Source organism: Corvus kubaryi, unplaced genomic scaffold, assembly GCF_017639235.1.
Source record: "Corvus kubaryi isolate FWS band 111438036 unplaced genomic scaffold, C.kubaryi_AGA036_p1.0 74, whole genome shotgun sequence".
Lineage (NCBI taxonomy): Eukaryota > Metazoa > Chordata > Aves > Passeriformes > Corvidae > Corvus > Corvus kubaryi.
The window spans coordinates 3944117-3962269 of record NW_024582061.1 but is presented as its reverse complement, the minus strand read 5'-3'; the positions used below and the strand labels follow the sequence as shown (position 1 = coordinate 3962269).

Genomic DNA, 18153 nt, shown 5'->3' with positions numbered 1-18153 from the left:
AATAAAATACTCGTCTGCTGAGAATCGAAGTCTGGAAGGGATGGTGGTGATTTAACAAAAGAATTCTCTAAAATGTTCCCTGGTGCTAATACTGTTCTTAATCATGTGAAGAGGTTTTGCCAGGAAGAGGAATAAAACCATCAATTGGATTTAAAAAGAAAAAAAAAAAGGAAAATAGGCACAGGATGGTTTTTTAAGGCACGCAGGGGGAAAAATGACCTTTACGACAGTTTTGTCATTTTCAAAAAAATGCCTCATTCTCTGAATTTCCCCAGCCAGGCAAGGTTGTTATAAATGGTAGGTAGGGAAAGCAGAGTGTGGCAATAAAGGGGTTAATCCACGGAGCACAGAGCCATCTGGCTGAGCTGGTTTGTTATAATCGAGCAGATTATGTTCACGGGACTCAGAGTTTAAGGCTCCTCTCCCATAGAGCAACTCTGCACAACCCAAGCAGACCAACTTTGGGACTTTGAATGAACGTATTTACATCCACCTTTCTCTTCATGTCGACTTTTCTGGAAACATTCACACGGATGCCATGGTTACTCCTACCACGGTAAGGGAAATTTGACGTTTTCTAATAGGGTCCTAAGAGGGCGGGGGGGGGGGGAGAGGGGTCCTTTAAAGAAGTATAATAGGGAGGAGGTGGGGGTCTTGTAAGCGGTAGATGTGTCCCAAATGTTGCCTTCCCCATTGTGCCTCCTCCTTCCCCCACCCCTACTTGCCCTATAGTTTGCTTCAGTCCTGAGGTTCCCCTCTCCTCCTGCTCCTCACGCTGTTGTTCGGGTCCCTGGAAAGAAAGCGGCGGAGGAGAAATACGAGGTGCTACAGGAATCTGATTTAAGGGGCAAAAGCAAAGGAGACTTTTTGTTTTGTTTTAAGAGGGAAACCAGCAAGTTCAGATATAACAAAAGGGGTTGAAAATCTTGACCGTGGATTGCAAGAACCAGCCTCAGCACACGTAGCATGCTCGCCCTCCGGCAAAGTTAGAGCCCATGACAAGCAAAGCCAAAATTCCCAATTTCTAGACCTCGCCTGCCTCAGGTAACCAGCTTCACTGGAGCTTTCATATTTTGTGCGTGTGCCAGACACTGGAAACCCTGTTCATGACCTTTGAATCAATCCTGATTCTCCTCAAACCCAAACACTAAATTCTCCAGGAAGAGCTGGAGATCAAAAGATTCCCTGCACATCTGTGTCTAGGTGAAAAAGATACACTCGCTCTGTGCTGGAATGGCAGGGAAACTATTCTTGCGTTGCAGCTTCCAGCGTTTGGTGAGTGCCTTCTAGGAATGCAGCACACAACTAATCAACAGAGATGCACATCTAGAGAGCAAAATAGAAAGCTGTTTCTCATCTAAACAGCTGAAATGCAGCTTAAAGCGTCAGTTACTGGCGAGTCCTTATGGAGACACCAAACTGCTCTTAGCCAAGAGGGGAAAAAGTCCTTGAATGGTTTAGATAGTTTTCTGATCAGTTCTTAATCCTTCATTAAAATAAACGGGAAAGCTCCATGCTGGTCCTATCTCTCGAACTATAAATATGCAGTATCTGGAGAGATGGATATTTTGGATTGAATAGGGCTGCTATGCACACATTCTCTGGTTCCTATATTGCAAAACCAGTTATTTAGAGATGACTCTGTGTATGAGGGGGGTTGCTTCTCCCCCTCCCCCCTTTTTAAATAGACAGGGATGTGTGTTATATGGTCCAGACAATTGTTGTGAGCTACAACCTTTCAGAAAACACTCTTTGCTCTCAGGCTCGTGTGATTTGTTTCATGAGCAGTGCAAATGGTATGTAAAGTTTTGCCTTTGCATTGTGCCTTCAGGAAAATATCCAGACAAGTAAGAGAGGCATTCTCAGGCACAGAAATACCTGATATGTGCAAGCCTGCAAGTGGAGAAGCTGTGCAAGAAGCACCTATAAATGGGATGCAAGGAAAAGGGAAATTTAACAGTAATAAAAAAGAAAAAGAAAAAGGAAAAAAAAAAAAAAGCCTTGCCTAACAAAAGCAGCAGAGAATGGAAGAGTTCAGCATGGTCCCAGCTGCTGGTAGTAAAAAGACCGGTCTGAGCTACACGTGCCAGTACCAGGGGCTCTGTGTGTGAGCATGGTGGGGGGACAAAACCCAGGCATGATTGCAGGTGGTGGGTCCAAAACATGGGGAGAAGAGGAGGCACCAGCAGGGCCAGCAGGGGAGTGCTTTGTGTAGAAGGGTGCTATATGTTGAGGTATGCAAAACACGTAGGTTTAAGAGGTTTTGTTTGTATTGTTCTGCTGTGGGTTGGGGTGTTTTTCTCTTCAAGGAACAAAAAATGAAATGGTGCATATAAAAGTAGATAAAAACTGGAGGGAAGGTGTTACACATCTGAAATAAAGTGCTACGTGTTCATTGTTGTGCACTGGGGTAATAAGGGCAGGTGAGACATGCAAAATTGGTCAGCTTGAAAGGGAAACTGCTGCACATCAAGTGGAAAAAGAGGATCTTTGTGGGTGGCAGAAAGTTTAGGAGCTCACAAGAGGAAGTAACACTCGAGAGAGATGGCTAAAGGTACAGGCTGGAGGCCGGGTGAGGATATGAAAGGGACGTACAAGGATGGTACGGTCTGCAAGGGGGAGGTTGGGTATCGAGTGGGAGTGGAGGCAGAAAGGTGAAAGCACAAAGGATGTTTGGAGGAGGAATTAAAATGTGAACTATTGGCTATTTGGAGAAAGGTATGGAAAATAATCAGCTACATGATGCTTGTGGGGGGCGTCAAAAGGAGACACCTTTGATTCTGTCAAGAAATAGATACGGGGATGTACTTACAAGGAAGGTATCAGAGTATGAAAGGCAAGGCTTGCATGGTGATGGAAACATGTGCCGAGAACAGGAACGCAGAGGGGAAAACGAGCTGGATGGAGATAAGGTGTGGTGAGGGGAAAAGGGTCCTGTAAGTAAGTGAAGGGGTAAGTGATTAGAGATATTTCAGAGGAGGCTGGAAGCCTGCAGGAGTGTGCTGCCTGCCTGCGAGGGAGAGACAGAACTGGGAAAAAGCCATGGGAAAGTGGTGTGAGGAAATTCAAGAGAGTGGAAATCACGGGGGCAGGGTGAACTGTGATGAGGATATAAAGCTATGGCAGGTGTTGAGAAGCACAAGAAAGGGAAAAAATGAAGGAATGCAGGAGGCATGAATGAGGATGAAACGAAGAGCTGTATTTTCTGAAAAGATGCGTAGGGAAGAAGTGGTTTAGAGGAGGTACACAGCAAGAGGGCAGAGAGTGAGGGGAAATTTAGGGGTGTGTTTCTTAGTAGGCAAAGAGAGGAAGTGGTGCAAACGTGCAGTGGTCTGTTCTGCAGAATCCGGGATGCCTCTTTACTGGGGAATTGGAGTAACACAGGGAAAGACAGGCAATAAGTTACAGGGGAAGCAGTTGGGCAAGGAATGGCAAGTAAGGAATAATGGGAAGACTGTGGGAGGAGGAGAGCATACACAAACGAAAAGGAGCGATTTTCTGTTGCAACAGATGTAACAAATGTGTTTATATCTCTGTGGTAGGTACTGGCTGAGTGAAGCAGCAAGAGGGAATGGAACAAATGTGCTGGTGGGAAATGACTAAAGATATAAAGGGGTGGGAGGAGAAGGAATGGGAGGAAAAACTACCTGGAGGGCTGTATAAGCCACACGGCTGGGCGAAGGTCAAAAGCAAAGTGTGAAGTGTGTGGGGAGGCGAGTGGAGCTGGGAGCTGTAGGGCATGAGGTGGAAGTGAACGGGAATGACAGTTCCTGTTACAAGGGGTGAGGAGCTCAGCGTGGGTTGACACAGTGGTGTGGGAGCGAGGAAGGGACCTGTCAGGCTGTGCCTGCTTGCAAGGGCTGTGCAAGGGAAGGTGAAAGGAGGGAAAAGTTGTGTCTGATAAGACAGATTCGTGCACACAGCATGCTCAAAGGAAATGGGGGAAGTACAGGTGAGGATTGCAGGCCTGGGTGTGGGGCCTGGGAGAAGGAAAACCACCTATGGGGGAAGGAAGAGTGATGAGGAGTGAGAAAAAATTTATGATGGCTTAAGCCGTCTGTTGTTATCTGCCTCTTGGTGTGAGGGAGGCTGTCTAAGTGTGCAGGCCCCATGTGCATGCAGTGCACCAGGAGAGCAGATTGGGAGTTCAGTGCAAGGGCAGAGCAAGCAGGAGGCACAGGTAAATCCACACAGCCCTTGATGATAGGTGCATGGATACATGGGATGCTGCTTCTGTGTGAGGGCCAGGGTGAATGTGTTCAGTGAGTGCTGTGCATATGGGACTGGAAGAGTTGCAGGTGATGAGGACAATCCAGGAAGAAGCTGAAATCCTTGAGGGGCGTTTAAGGACCCTGGGTTGCTCTAAGGGATGAATGCCCATGTGGAAGTCCCAAAGGGACTTCCAGGAGGCCGTGCTGACGTGCAGGGTGGCTATCAGAGGCTGAGGGGAGCATCATGTGTCCACTGCGTTCATGGCACAGCTCTCCATGTCGAAATCACTTACGTAAGGCCGGCACCAGGGGTGAGTTTTGTGAGTGCTAGGAAAGCAATGTTTGCATTGAGAAGGAGGGTAGGAAAGGATGACTAACCGGGAAAATGGTTTGGTGCGTGGGTAGCGATAGGACCCAACGTGCTCTAGATGTACCTGCCTTCTGCATGACTTGCACAGCAGGCAGGCTCTCCTCTAGAGATTTCTTTCAAGTTTTTTATGAAGAACTGCTGAATAATCCTTGGAAAATCGTAGTAGGTTTAACTACAATATTTAAACCAGCTTCATTCAGAAGCGTACCAATGCACCTTATTTTCACGCATTAAAACCTCTGAATACTGCTGCTGGCACAAAGGGGCAGAGAGATTTCTCTGGGACAAGTTAACAGGGCTTTTGGATGAGCAACCATTGGGTTGAAGCACACAGAAGGACTACAGATGTCAGTCAAAGCAAAGAGGAAAGCACTGGCTTTCTCCATGGCTTGAAGCACTGCTGGAGTAATGTACAGTTGGCTGAAGGCTGTAAATGTAGGATACATCTTGGGCGTCAGAGAGAAGCACTAGGAACATATTTCCCTTCAAAACAATTGCATTTATTGACAACAGCTGTTCTTCAAATCTGGTCTAAAAACATCTTCAAATTGTGTGGCTCGCCTAGGACTTTGGGGTCTTCTACGCTGAGTAGGAAAGTGCTTGTTTCCATCCATGGCTGGTGAGAAGCTTGTGAGTAATCCTGTGGGACTTGCACTGGAAGAAGTCAGTCTGATCACAGAGAACCTCTAAACTTTAAAGTTGAAGCCTCTGAGCCCAGACCTTACATAACATCAGTCCCATGGATCATGGTTCGTAGATCCTTTTTCTGTTCATTGCAAGGACCAATTCCTGCTAAAATAAAAACAAGCAGCCTGTGAAATGATAAGCAATTAGTGTTCATGCAGCCATAGGTGGTGTTGGGAACCCGCTGTCATGTTTTTCACACCGGTTTCGCACTGCAGAGTCCAGTTCAAGCTCTCCAGCTGGATAATTTTTCCTGGCGGTGCTCACAGCTGGTTGCAGTCTGCGGGAAGCACCTTTCTCCTCTGGCGGGAGTGAACTTCCCACCATGGCAGGCTGCGGGTGGAGGGGATGGTGAAGCAGTTGTCCATGAGGGGGAGATGCAGTCCCAGACATTGGGATTCAGCTGGGCTGAACACACCACAGCCAGCTCAGCCCACTGCCACCAGTGCTTTCCTGGCCTCTGACCACTCTGCTCCCTCCACTGGGGAAATAAAAATCAAACAGTGCCATCAACCTGTCAGCTGGCTGAGGGAAGAGAAAGGGATTGATGGATTATTGCAGGAAGGGGAATGAAGCAAGAGCGAGTGAGCTGTGCTCAGTGGGGAGAATGTGGGGCATTCCTGCCTGCCTGGGCTCTTTGCAGCCATGACACAGCCAGAGAAATCTGCTTGCAAGGGGCTGGAGCACCTGGGTGTCCTTGCAGATGTTTGCCTGTCCATGTGTGTGTGTCTCCTGGTGGCATCCAGGAGCAGCCAGTGGGAAGAGCAGTCGCGTGGGTAGGGATGACGGAGGGGGATGGCAGCTGTTTCTGTGTGGGAGACTCTTTGTGCATCTGTCAGTGGGGGATGCAGGGATCAGTCGCTTTCTGAGGGGACAGATGGGATGTGCGTGTGAAGAGAGAAGTGCTAAGGGTGGATATGGAGTAGTTTCAAGGTTGTGAAATGAGTGCTAGACGGAACATACACAGCTATGTTCCTGATTGTATCATGAGCCTCAAGTCCATAGGGAAGGGGAGTCCTCTGCAGGAAGCCTTAAGGGAGATTATACTTCGCAAGGAATTAAAAGAAAAACCTCACTGAAGCATCCAGTTCAGTTCAGAGTCTCCTCTTCTCCTCCACACGATACAAGCAAGCCAGGAAAAGTGGCCCTTTCCTTCAGGGCAGCAAGCACTTGAAAGATCACAGCAGCACCACATACTCCTCCCTCTCTGATCTTTCCCTGCCTGTCTCCTCTCCACCTCTTCACACACATGAGGAAGGGTCTTTTCCAGCTCAGCCTCTGAGGTTGGAATTCCCACCTGAGGGAACATGTGACGAAGCTGTGCTTGAGCGAGGACGCTGCCGTGTCGGGGAAGGCTGTGTGTCTGTGCATGTCCAAACAGAGCTTGCTGGTTGTCATCTCTGGCTCAGAGAAGGAGCCAGTTGGTTGCATTTCGATGCAGATGGGAAGGATGGCAGGGTATTCCACGTTTCCATCAGGCATCATTGCCACTCTGCCCGTGACTTCAGAGGGAGTCACCACTTGCGTAGCTGTAACAACATGCAGATTCTGCAGAGCGAAGTCCACTTGTGTTATCTGTTAAAAAACCTGCACCAGAGGTGATGAAAACACTCTGGAAGGATTGCAACCCACAGAGTAAGATTTGCAGCACTCCTCCCTCATTGCCTGTGCTTCCACTGTGCATGTTGCCCATAATGGAACCACAGCAATAAACGTGCTTCTTCTCAGTTGCCCTTTCACACCTTCCAGCAGTAAATTCCTGTATTTTGAGTCTGACCCTGCTATAGATTTTACATGTTTTATCTTACATTAGCTGAGTTAGCCTGTGAGAATCTAGTTAATTCAAAAATATATATTTCTAGGCAATGCCTTACAAAAAATTCATCCGCATTTGCCAAAAGTCTAAATCGATAGAGTCAGAGGTAACTAGCAGGGAACTGTAGAGCTGCAGAAGGAAGAAGTACTTTGTATTCTACATGAATTCAGGTTGTGAGTGTGAAATTTAAGCCCAGCCACTTCCTTTGAAAAGCTCTGTGGTTAGACAAGTTTGAAGACAGCATCCTCTCCTGTGACTTCTGCCTCACCCAGGAGATGGACACACTTGCAAGAATAAAATCAGCCTCTGTCCCCTCAAGAGATGGGATTTGGGCAGTATTTGGTTTCTGCTCCAAACATATTTTGTCTTTTAGCTGTCAAATATAGACCTCATAAATCTGATGGGAGACAAAACCAGAGTTGTTAAGAGGGACATGTCATTTCATGTGCTGAGGGGTCTTTCCTGGATTTGTACATTCAAAAGTTGGAAAATATTTACCCACTTCAATGTTTTCAGCTCCTGTGAGAGGTAAAACTATTCCCTCCACTCATTTCTCAAACAATTTGCACAGTCAGATTTTACATGAGTGACTTTCCAAATGGATGATGCAGATAACTCTATAACATAAAAAAATCTTCCTGAAAGGATGGTTTTTCTCTGCTGTTTATCCATATTTGCCTGTTATCCCACTTAGATCCCCTAACATCTTGAGCAACTTTCCTCCTTTGTTACGGTTTACTTAATATATCCCTCATATATTTGACTTAAGCTGTCCTTTGTTTAAGCCCATTCTTGTCTTACAGAGTTAATATGATTTTTTTCCTCTAAGCATATTCTTCAATTTCTTAATTATATTTGTTTAGTTTTCTGACTTCCCTCAATTTCATCCAAAACTATGTGGCACTAGAGCATTTAGGAATAAAAGTGATGTTCCAAAACCAGGAGACCTCTTTCCTCTATTTTCCTGCCTTCTCTAATTACAATGACTTTTTACACTCCCTATTTTTCTCTTTTGTGTCTCCCTTCTACCGTAAAAGGATTTCTGTCTAATAAATCCAGCACTAATTCCTTGTTTAAATCATGGCTAGTTAATTTTCATTATACCTATCCAACTTCCTCCCTAACATTTAATGCAGTTGCTTTGAATTGGTTTCTCCTAGACATACTATCTTAGGCTTTTCTCCTCTGAATCTCTTATTTTCTGCCCATTTTTCTAACAAATCTCTGTCCTTCTATATAGCATTTTTTTCTATCCTTTCCATTCTTTCTATCCATCTACAGCCCATTCCTTCTCCCATATAATTTTTCTTCAGGCTTACTCTTTAACTCTTTCAGACTGAGATGATTTTTGAGGTCCCTTCCAACCCAAACCATTCTATGTTTCTATGATTTTTACAGGGTAAAACTCTTTCTGAGAGAGATGGCAACCATCTCATCATACAGGGACACCACAGGGACACCTTTAGGGAATATTGCCTCAATATGTGTTTCTTCCTAGACGGGCTCTAGATGTACTTAGAACAAAGTATTAATTTATTAATACAAAATGTATTCATTAATTAATCTGGGCAGAGGCGTTTTTTTCCCTGCTCAGAGAAAATGTCTGTGTTCAAACTGCCTTTCTGTGTTCCCTTGTTGTGTTCAAACTGCCTTTTTAAGTCTGAAACACTCAGGAAATATGTTTAGTTTTTCTGTTGAAAGACAAATCATCTCAAGTTCTGAGAAAAGAGAAACAATCTAAATACTACTGCAAGATGATGTTTGGGGAGGAGTTTTTGTAGTTGTTGTCGTTTTACCAAAACAAAACAAAAATAAACAAAAGCTTCATGGAGTTAAATCTTGCCCTGGGAAGCTAAAGCTGCTTTTCACATCTGCTAGGACAGGGAGTGGTCTCCCTTGAAAAGGTTTGCATTTTGGGGAAACAGAAATATTTTTAAAGTCCAGTGATGTTTTCTTCTGTCTTTCCTCTAGTAAGAAATCTTCCTGTTCATTTTTTTTTGTCATAGGTTGTTCTCATTTGCCCCATTCCTCTGAAATAAAAGCTGATGAATTTTCAGTGCTATCTGTTTTTGAACCACCATTAAGCAAATCTTACTGGTTTAGTTGTCCTTGCGTGAGTTCATTCGTTTACCACAATCTTTCTTTGCACCTCTGGTTCAGACTCTGCCTTTCCTATCTCTGGTTTGACACCAGCACTTCCACTGATCCCAATGCATTTCTGCTTTACACAGGATCAGGGCAAACGTGGAAACCCAGCTGATTGCAGGTCAAATTCTGCCCTCAGTTGCACCCAGGCAATCCTACTAAAATTTGTGAGACTGTAACTTTGAATTTACATCTTGGGGTTTGTTTTGGGGGATTTTTTTACACCATGAATGCACATCCAAAGCATTTTAGTATGTTGAGCCATAGAAATCAGAGAAGGAGAGAGAATGAGCCTATATTTGATAAGTGATATTTTGATTGGAAAAATTACAACAAATACTTTTTTGGTTGGTTGGTTGGTTGGTTTTGGTTTTGGGATTTTTTAGTGGAATTTGTCAGCCCCTCAGAAACCAAGCATCCCCTGCTTGTTTTAATAAATTTTAACTTAGTCTCTGTGGACATCAAAGGCTTCTCCCTAGCTCAAAACCCTGTGTCCTTGTTGACCCATCCACCAGCCATCCAGAGACCAGGGAACTGGTACTTGGAGCTACAAGGAGAAAGCCAGTGAAGCCCATTAACCTGGAGAAATCAAGGGCATGATGCTTCTACCTCACAGGGGACTCTTGGGCTTGGGAGGCAAAGAGAAATTCTTCAGGACTGGAGAACTAAACCCAACAAAATCCACCTCTAGTACAGTCTAATATCTCCTAATATGGTCTGTGTCTCTAAGATCCCAGGCAGCCAGATAGAATATTCTTCAAAGCTCTGTCATGTCTAATTTTAAATTCATCAAGTGACTGGGCTTCCACCACTCCACTTAAAATTTTCATACCATCCCCCATCCAACTTGAGTGCCATTCATTACTACAGGATTGAGTGCTTTCCCATAGGCAAGTTGTTAGCAACAACACAGCCCTGGGTGGCAGTGGGACAACTGGCAAAAGACCATTTTAAATGAGTGGTTTGGCTTCAATTCTATTTTTTCCTTAGTTAAAATCTAGGGGTTACCTTTTTGCGATGGCATTCTTTGAGGAAGAAGTGAAAGTAAAAGGTATCACTGTGGAATGTAACAGAAATATTTTAGTAAATAACCTGTTCTTGGAGAACAGCTCTTTTTCAAAAGAAAGGTTGCACTGGTGAGGCCACACCTTGAGTCCTGGGCCCAGTTTTGGGGCCCTCACTACAAGAAAGACATTGAGGGGCTGGAGCCTGTCCAGGGAAGGGAACGGAGCTGGGGAAGGGTCTGGAGTGGCTGAGGGAGCTGTGGGGGCTCAGCCTGGAGCAAAGGAGGCTCAGGGGGGACCTTCTGGCTCTGCACAACTCCCTGACAGGAGGGGCAGCCAGGGAGGGTCGGGCTCTGCTCCCAGGGAACAAGGAACAGGACAGGATGAAATGGCCTCAAGCTGTGCCAGGGGAGGTTCAGGTTGGACATCAGGAGGAATTTCTTCACTGAAAGGTGGTCAGGCATTGGAAGGGGCTGCCCAGAGAGGTGGTGAATCCCCATCCCTGGGGGTCTCCAAGGGACTACTGGACCTGTCACTCAGTGCTCTGGGCTGGGTGACAAGGTGGTGATCAGTCACAGGTTGGACTTGGTGATCTTGGAGCCTTTTTCCAGCCTCAGTCATTCTGTGATTCTGTGAAAAGCTCAGAACCATCTCCAAGAGATAATTGGTGTGTCTGTAACCTGAACAGAGTTCCGGGATGTAACTCCGTACAAATTACCATGCCTGCACCTTCCCTCATGGAGAGTTTCCAGATCCTCCAACCTATTAGCAAAACTGCACCAGGATAACCAACCTTAGTTCTGCTTGGATGGCAGTGCAAAGCTCTCCAGGGACAAATTGCCCAAAGACACCCTGCAGGTGCTCAGATCCCCATCCAACCTGGCCTGGAACACTGCCAGGGATGGGGCAGCCACAGCTGCTCTGGGAAACCTGTGCCCGGGCCTCAGCACCCTCACAGTAAAGAATTTCTTCCTATTATCTAGCCTAAATTTCCCTTTGCAGTGTGAAGCCATTCCCCCTTGTCCTGTCACTACAGTTCCTGATGAAAAGTTCCTCTCCCTCCAGATCTCCTGTATCCCCTTCAGGCACTGGAAGGTGCTCTGAGGTCTTCACACCCTTCTTCTCTCCAGGCTGAACAGCCCCAGCTTTCCCAGCCTGTCACCATAGGGGAGGTGCTCCAGTACCCTTATCAACTTTGTGACTTCCTCTGGACTTGCTCCAACAGTTCCACGTCCTTCTGTTGGGGGCACCAGAACTGGATGCAACATTCCAGGTGGGGTCTCACCAGAGCAAAGTACTCATGGGCACCACAACCTTCCTTCAGATGGGTCCATAAATGTGATTATTTTCATTTTTATCCATAAACACCCTAAATATTTATGGCTATTTAGGGAGATTCATTTACTCTAATTGCTTTCTGAATTTTCTCCTGATAAACTGATTTTTTTTAGCAATACATGGAAACTTATAGCCTACAAAGTAGCATCCAAAATTATTTCCTGGTTACCTGGCAGATTTCCATTGATGGATTTCACTTCAGTTTTTTCTGTCTTTTCCCATCCATCAGCTTCTATTTACCTCCTGCTGAATATTCTTGAACAGCCAGTTGCTAGCTCTGGAGATAACTAACTTAACAGAGGCCTAATTCTGACCCCACTTACATGGAAGAAGTCTAATGGCCCCCCAAGGAATAAGTTCATCTTGAGGCAGTGAAAATTTAGACCAGAGTCAAGACCTGAGAACTCAACAGAGAAACTATTGCCAATAGCCAGGGAAATGAGAGTGGTTGTTTCTGCACAAAAAAGAAAAAAAAAAAGAGTTTTCTTAACATAGAAACAGTTTTCCAAATGTGAACTTGCACAGCTTTCTCCAAAATTCTGCTCTGACCTGTCAAAAATTATCTAATCATGGTCTGATACTGCTCTTGTTTGTTCGTTTGCTTCCTTGCTTGTTTTCTCCTTTTTGCAAGAAGGTGTTAGTGAGGTGACTCCAGCTCTTTCAATTTTTCCATCCATGAAATTCTCATCCAGATGAATCACATCAGACCAAATCTGAAGAACAAAACCCAGCATCCCACCTTTGATCTGTGGCAAATAATCCTATGTGCCATCGCCAGCCTTCCACAGGAATGTGGTCCAGAGCAAAGGACTTGAAAAGAACCTCAAAGATCCCTCTAAAAGCCATAAAATGTTTTAGCAATTTTGGGTTTTCCTCTCTTTTTCTTACTGAAAAGGAACAGATGGGAACAGAAGTAAACTCTGCCATCTGGAAAGACTGAAGGATAAGTATGAAAAGAGCCAGGTGTCAAGTTTGTTCATCACCAGCCCAGCTTTGTCAATTATCAACATCAAAACCTCGTCCGAACAAGGGCTGAATTACACTAAAGATAAATGATTTTGCAAAGCCATTTTTTCAGTATCATTTTGTCACCTAATTTTTCAACTATCTTGAAAACTCCAGTTCTGATAGAAAAAGGAAATAAATTAATAGGAAGTTTTACTTCTTATGCCATAGGAAATTGTCTGTCTTGGTCTTTCCTACCCTCCATTGAACACTGCAGTCTGGATTCCACTTAAAGTCCATTAGCTCTGTCACAACCTTTTAATATTATCCTATATTGAATTTATATATTGGTAATTTGGACAGGTTGAAATGGAAATGTAGCACCTGTAAATCTTTGAGTGGGAAATCAGAAGCACAAAAATCCTTACAGTGCTGTTCAGTCTCTGGAGATTGTCTGAATCACTGATTTTTTTGCTTTAAGTATTTGAAATTATGTGTGTAAACGTAATTTTATATATATATTATAGATGTGTACACGTATATATGTGTACATATATAGATGTGCACTAACTGTACACAGAATAAGACTGAAGATGTCTTGTTCTTCATCTGAGTAGATTTTCTTGTTTTAATTATGTTTTATTTACATTGCATTTATGAGATTTCACACCACCTTTGGTTTTAATCTTATTATTATGTAAGTGGATATTCCTTCTTTAAGCTTTCTACTGAAGGACATTTGAGCAAATAATTTCCCTTCTGCCTACTAATGATACTGATAATGCAGAGCCCCAAAAATACAAATAAGGAACCTGGAGTGACAGGGCAAGAGAGGATGGCTTCACACTGAAAAGCAAAATTTAAGTTAGATATTAGGAAGAAATTCTTTGCTGTGAGTGTGCTGAGGCCCTGGCACAGGTTTCCCAGAGCAGCTGTGGCTGCCCCATCCCTGGAAGTGTTCAGGGCCAGGTTGGATGGGGCTCTGAGCAACCTGGGGTAGTGGGAGGTGTCCCTGCCCATGGCAGGGGGTGTGGAACTGGATGATCCAAACCATTCCGTGGTTCTGTGACTCTATAAAGTTATCCAACAGTTCCAATCAATATTTCTTTATATTCCTTTTCTTCAGACATGCACACTACCTGAGTTTCTTGGTAAATACCCTCAGCCCTCTTTTGCCTTCTTTTGCAGAACAATTTTGCTTCTCTTCTGCAAAACAAATCTTTCCAAAAGCTGGAGCTGCATAAACTGGTACTGTTTTTCCATGCATAATGCAATCCTTGATGCTTCTTTTACAAGTTGGCTCTGATTGCCTTTTGTCAAATTTTGCCTGTAGTCTTCAATTATCTCCTGTGTCTGCATATTCCTAAGGGTTTGTGGTTTGGTAACCCAGTCATCTGTGGTTGTCTTCTGTTTTTCCTCCAAAACATGCAATTTGTTTTGTTTCTGATGTGCAACCTGGCAATTTTTCCTTTTTTTTTTTTTCTGTCTAAACATAGATCAGGAGTTTGTAATATTCTTTTTTTTATTCCCCTCAGTTGGATGCCTCTGTGCACCAGCATCATCTGAGTAGATGAGGTCTGCAAGCTCCCCTGAGATTTCCTGAAAAAGACTCAAATATGTTGTGTAAAAAAAGGTTTCTCCAAAATTTTTTTAATCTTTATATGATGCTGATAGCTTTCAAAATTTCTTTACCACTGTCTTGCTCTTCTTCTCCTAATACAATGATAATGAAGTAAATCTATGACCTCTGACCAAGCTCCCAAGAAAAAAAGACACAATTATTGCTGCTTATGTCCTTTTTCAATGCATTCCTTGTCTTTTTGAGAAAGCAAATTCTTGTTTGAATCCCTTCTGGTTTTTGACTTCAGGAAAGGTTAGGCTCTTTGAGGGCCTTTGGCATCTCAATTTTCTCATCATCCTCTTTCTTCTCTTCAGGCTTTACATATGATCTTCTTTTTCTTATTTTTCTCATTTGACAAGACACTGTGCCTTGGTGAGGGCTACACAGAATTCAGACAAAGTAAAGGGAATTAAGGGAAAAGGCATCACTGCATTCCTCTTTCAAAAAGACTGAAATTTTTTTTCGAAGTTCTTTAGAGGCACAGATAAATTGCTTTATCAGACTTCTGCACTACATCTCCATCTACTTAATCAGATGATGATTTAACAGTTTTGCTTACTTGCCTTCCCATTTCATAAAAGACTTTTAGTAACTCTGACCCTTGCTATGTTCCCTCCTCAATGTTTGTAGAGATTTAGTGGAATGGTTGTGTCTTCACCTCAGAATTCCTCCTTCTCAATCAAACTTGTGTCAGCATTTCTTCAACCTTATTTCTTTTTCTCTTGGTAGTATCTAATTTCCTTGCAATAAGAGTATTTCATCATGTAAAAAAATAATAATAAACCCCAACAACAAAAAAATGCCAAACTTTAATCTACAGCCTAAAATGTGAATTTAAATCAAGATAAAAGGAAGGGACCTTAAAGATCATCCAGTCCCAACCCCCTGCCGTGGGCAGGGACACCTTCCACTATCCCAGGTTGCCCCATCCAACCTGGCCTGGAACACTTCCAGGAATGGGGCAGCCACAGCTTCTCTGGGCAACCTGTGCCAGGGCCTCAGCACCCTCACAGGGAACAATTTCTTCCTGATATCCCATCTAACCCTCCTCTCTGTCAGTGTGAAGCCATTGCCCATGGCCCTGTCACTCCAGGCCCTTGTCAAGAGTCTCTCTCCATCTTTCCTGTGGGCTCCCTTCAGGCACTGGAAGGCCACAATGAGGTCACCCCAAAGCCTTCTCTTCTCCAGGCTGAACAACCACAATTCTAAAGCAATAACTGCATGGCAAAAGAATATTTCTGTTCCAACAAATATTTTCATATTGATTTTGCTATCATACCTAATTTTTAACAATTATTTAGAAGCAATTGGGTGTCAGACCAGACTGTCTCTTGTTTGAGAATTCTGGAAAAGCAGACACACCTTATTTCTATTTCTTTGTGTTCTGATGGTTACCTGACCTGAAATAATGCAAATATAGCTTTTCTTTACAGTTCAGAAGGAAGATCAATCTGTTGTCCTGTTTAATTTCATTTATTGCTCATTGCAGTGAGGGAAGCACTCGTTCCCAGTGTAAACCTGTGATCTTCAGTGCTGACAGCCCAGTTTGTAGAGTCCTCCTATTTAGTGCCTCTGTGAACCCAGCGAACTCAAAGGTTTATAGTGAGGCCCTGATATTGGAAAAGGAATGCAATTACATGACTTGCTGATCAGTCCAGCAGTTTCAGAGGGATCAGCAGTCCCTGCAAGTTATAATCATGCTTTTGGAGAAAAGTGGGACCAAAGCTCTCAGGCTCTTTCACCCACAGCAAGCTGGAACTTGCACTCGCACGGAGCTTTAAGTGAGTAAATTCCTTTCATCACCTGGTTGTAGAAGGGTGTGCATCAGAAAAATGCAGCCCTTCTCACTGGGCATGGGTACATGGGGACTTTTCCCCAAAGAAAAAGGTCCTGCCTTTTTATTGGGTGAGAATCTTCGAGTCATGCACTGAAGATACCAGGTGACAGACAGCTAGTGCTCACCACATAAAAAAATTCTTTAAAAAGAATTGGACCAGCTTTACCGTGTGTGTTTCAATTGTCAGGTTGTACTAGGATCAACTCACTGGGATTAGTGTTTTCATTTTGAACCCCTGAACTGCAAATATCTCGGGTGAGAATTTGTGAGGCAGTGGTCTGCCTGTGTCATAATGAATTCACACCCAAACCAGTTTGAATGAATGCTTTAAGGAAGATTCCTTGAGCTGTAATTAGTAATGCATTGCTAGAACCCAGGTACTGCACATTTAAATACTCCTCCACTGGCTCTTATTAGTAACACATTGCTAAACCCCAGCACAGCCCTCTGACATCCATTCAGTTGTTTATCCACTCACTCATTCATTCATTCTTGTTTCTTTTGTTTCGGGGAGCAAGTCAACTTCTTTATATTTTTCCATTTATACACTCAGCTCTTGGGGTATAACCCGATTTCCTCAGATGAACAGAACATTTCTGAGCTACTTCAGTTGAAAAAACCTCATTTTTCACAGATCAGGCACAAAGCTGTCTTTGGCCTCCGTCTCTTAAAGCACCACAATATAAATTTCATGGACACATTGATACCAACCACATTTCTATTTACACATAAAAATTCCTTTTATGTTGGCCTATGTAGTTTCAGGTTATAGGCAATGCATCTGCTTTAAAAAAATTAAGTACAGTTTGAGAGAAAAGAAGAAAATAATTTTGCCAGTGTTCAGTCCCCCTTTTTGTTTTGCTTTGCTTTCCATAATCACTCCTTCAAGCTCCTGCACTTTTAAGGGAATTTTGGGCTTTGATCTGAGGGTGGTTATTGTAAATTTGTAAAAAGAGTTATCTGAATGGGGACTTCTTGGAAGTGAAGTGTCTAGGAGAGGATGGGACAAACCCATTCCACCCATTTAGCAGTACAGCCTGTCATTTTGGAATATTCAGCCAAGCAAGGAATAAGGAGATCAGGACCAAGCACCAAAAGGGACATGTGGCAGAGCTGTTCCCCTTTTCCAAGAGGAGACCCTGCAGATCTTTGGAGATGCAGGAATCTTTGCTGGCAGCAGCCGGTAGGAACTCAAAGAAGAGGGAAAGGAGGGTGAAGGGTTGCCAAAACAGGCTCCAAAGTGTCTTGCTGTGACTCTGACCAAGTGCTTACAACAAACTGTCCAGGAATAAGTTCCAGCTCAAAAAAAGCAGTTGCTTCGTGGAGGTTATTTGGCATATCTGCCTGAATAGCAAACACACTGGGGTGGTGGCAGGGCCACCATAATTCACTTATACTAGTTCTCAAAGGCTGGATTTCACCCTTACAGAGACCCAGCTTCGAGCTCTTCCACTTAGGGCCTATTTTTCCAAGAGCTCAGCCTGAGCCCAGCCTCATCCCCAGTCTTGTAACACAGTAAGCTTCAGACAGAAGGAAAAAGGGGAATTCACCGAATATTTGAATATTTTTGACATATTCATTCAGTTCCCCACACCTTAATGCTCTGCATTGATCCAGTGATATCTGGGCCATGTGTGGTGGTGCCACCGGTTTCCAAATTTGTGCAAATACCCATGAAACATGGCTTGTTATGCATAGCTTGGCAGTTCAGTGTAGAGAGTCTGCCAAAAGGAGACAGGAGCCTTATCAGAAGGAGACAGGAAATTCTCAAGCAAATTTGGGAGTTGACTTTTGAGTTAGGAGTGTTGACAGGCACAGATCCCTCTGTCTGGCAGTTATCAATTCTTCCCCTTATAACTACAGGGAAAATCCAGGTGCCTCGGATTTTGCCTGGGCAGGAGGTGTGTCCAAGACCTGCTTCTCCAGAGCCATTCTACTTCTGCAGTTCTGGTCCTGACCTCAGTCCCAAAGTGCAAGAGTCGCATTTCCATGCTCCAGAGATCTCAGAGCAGCTTTTGTTGCTTGTGAACCATTTCCACCCAAACATGATAGAAGTTTCTAAGCATATCTGACATTGTCAAAATGTGAATGCAACATTTCATCTGGATTTAAAACCCTGCCTAGGAAATGTGAGTGGTGCTGCTGCAAGTCAGCAGGTTGGTTTCCCTGTCAGGTGTGTGGG

At 43.9% G+C, this 18153-nt stretch overlaps 1 protein-coding gene across 1 annotated transcript in view; it reads left to right on the top strand.

Annotated features, from left to right (window-relative positions):
- The first annotated feature begins 10 nt into the window (after nt 1-10).
- The window catches only part of NTF3 (neurotrophin 3), a 49388-nt gene continuing 31245 nt past the window's right edge, over nt 11-18153 (top strand). The window contains exon 1 of the mRNA XM_042051022.1: nt 11-556. Within this exon, the coding sequence (XP_041906956.1) occupies nt 539-556 (18 nt within the window). The 5' untranslated portion in view covers nt 11-538. The remainder of the gene's footprint in view (nt 557-18153) is intronic.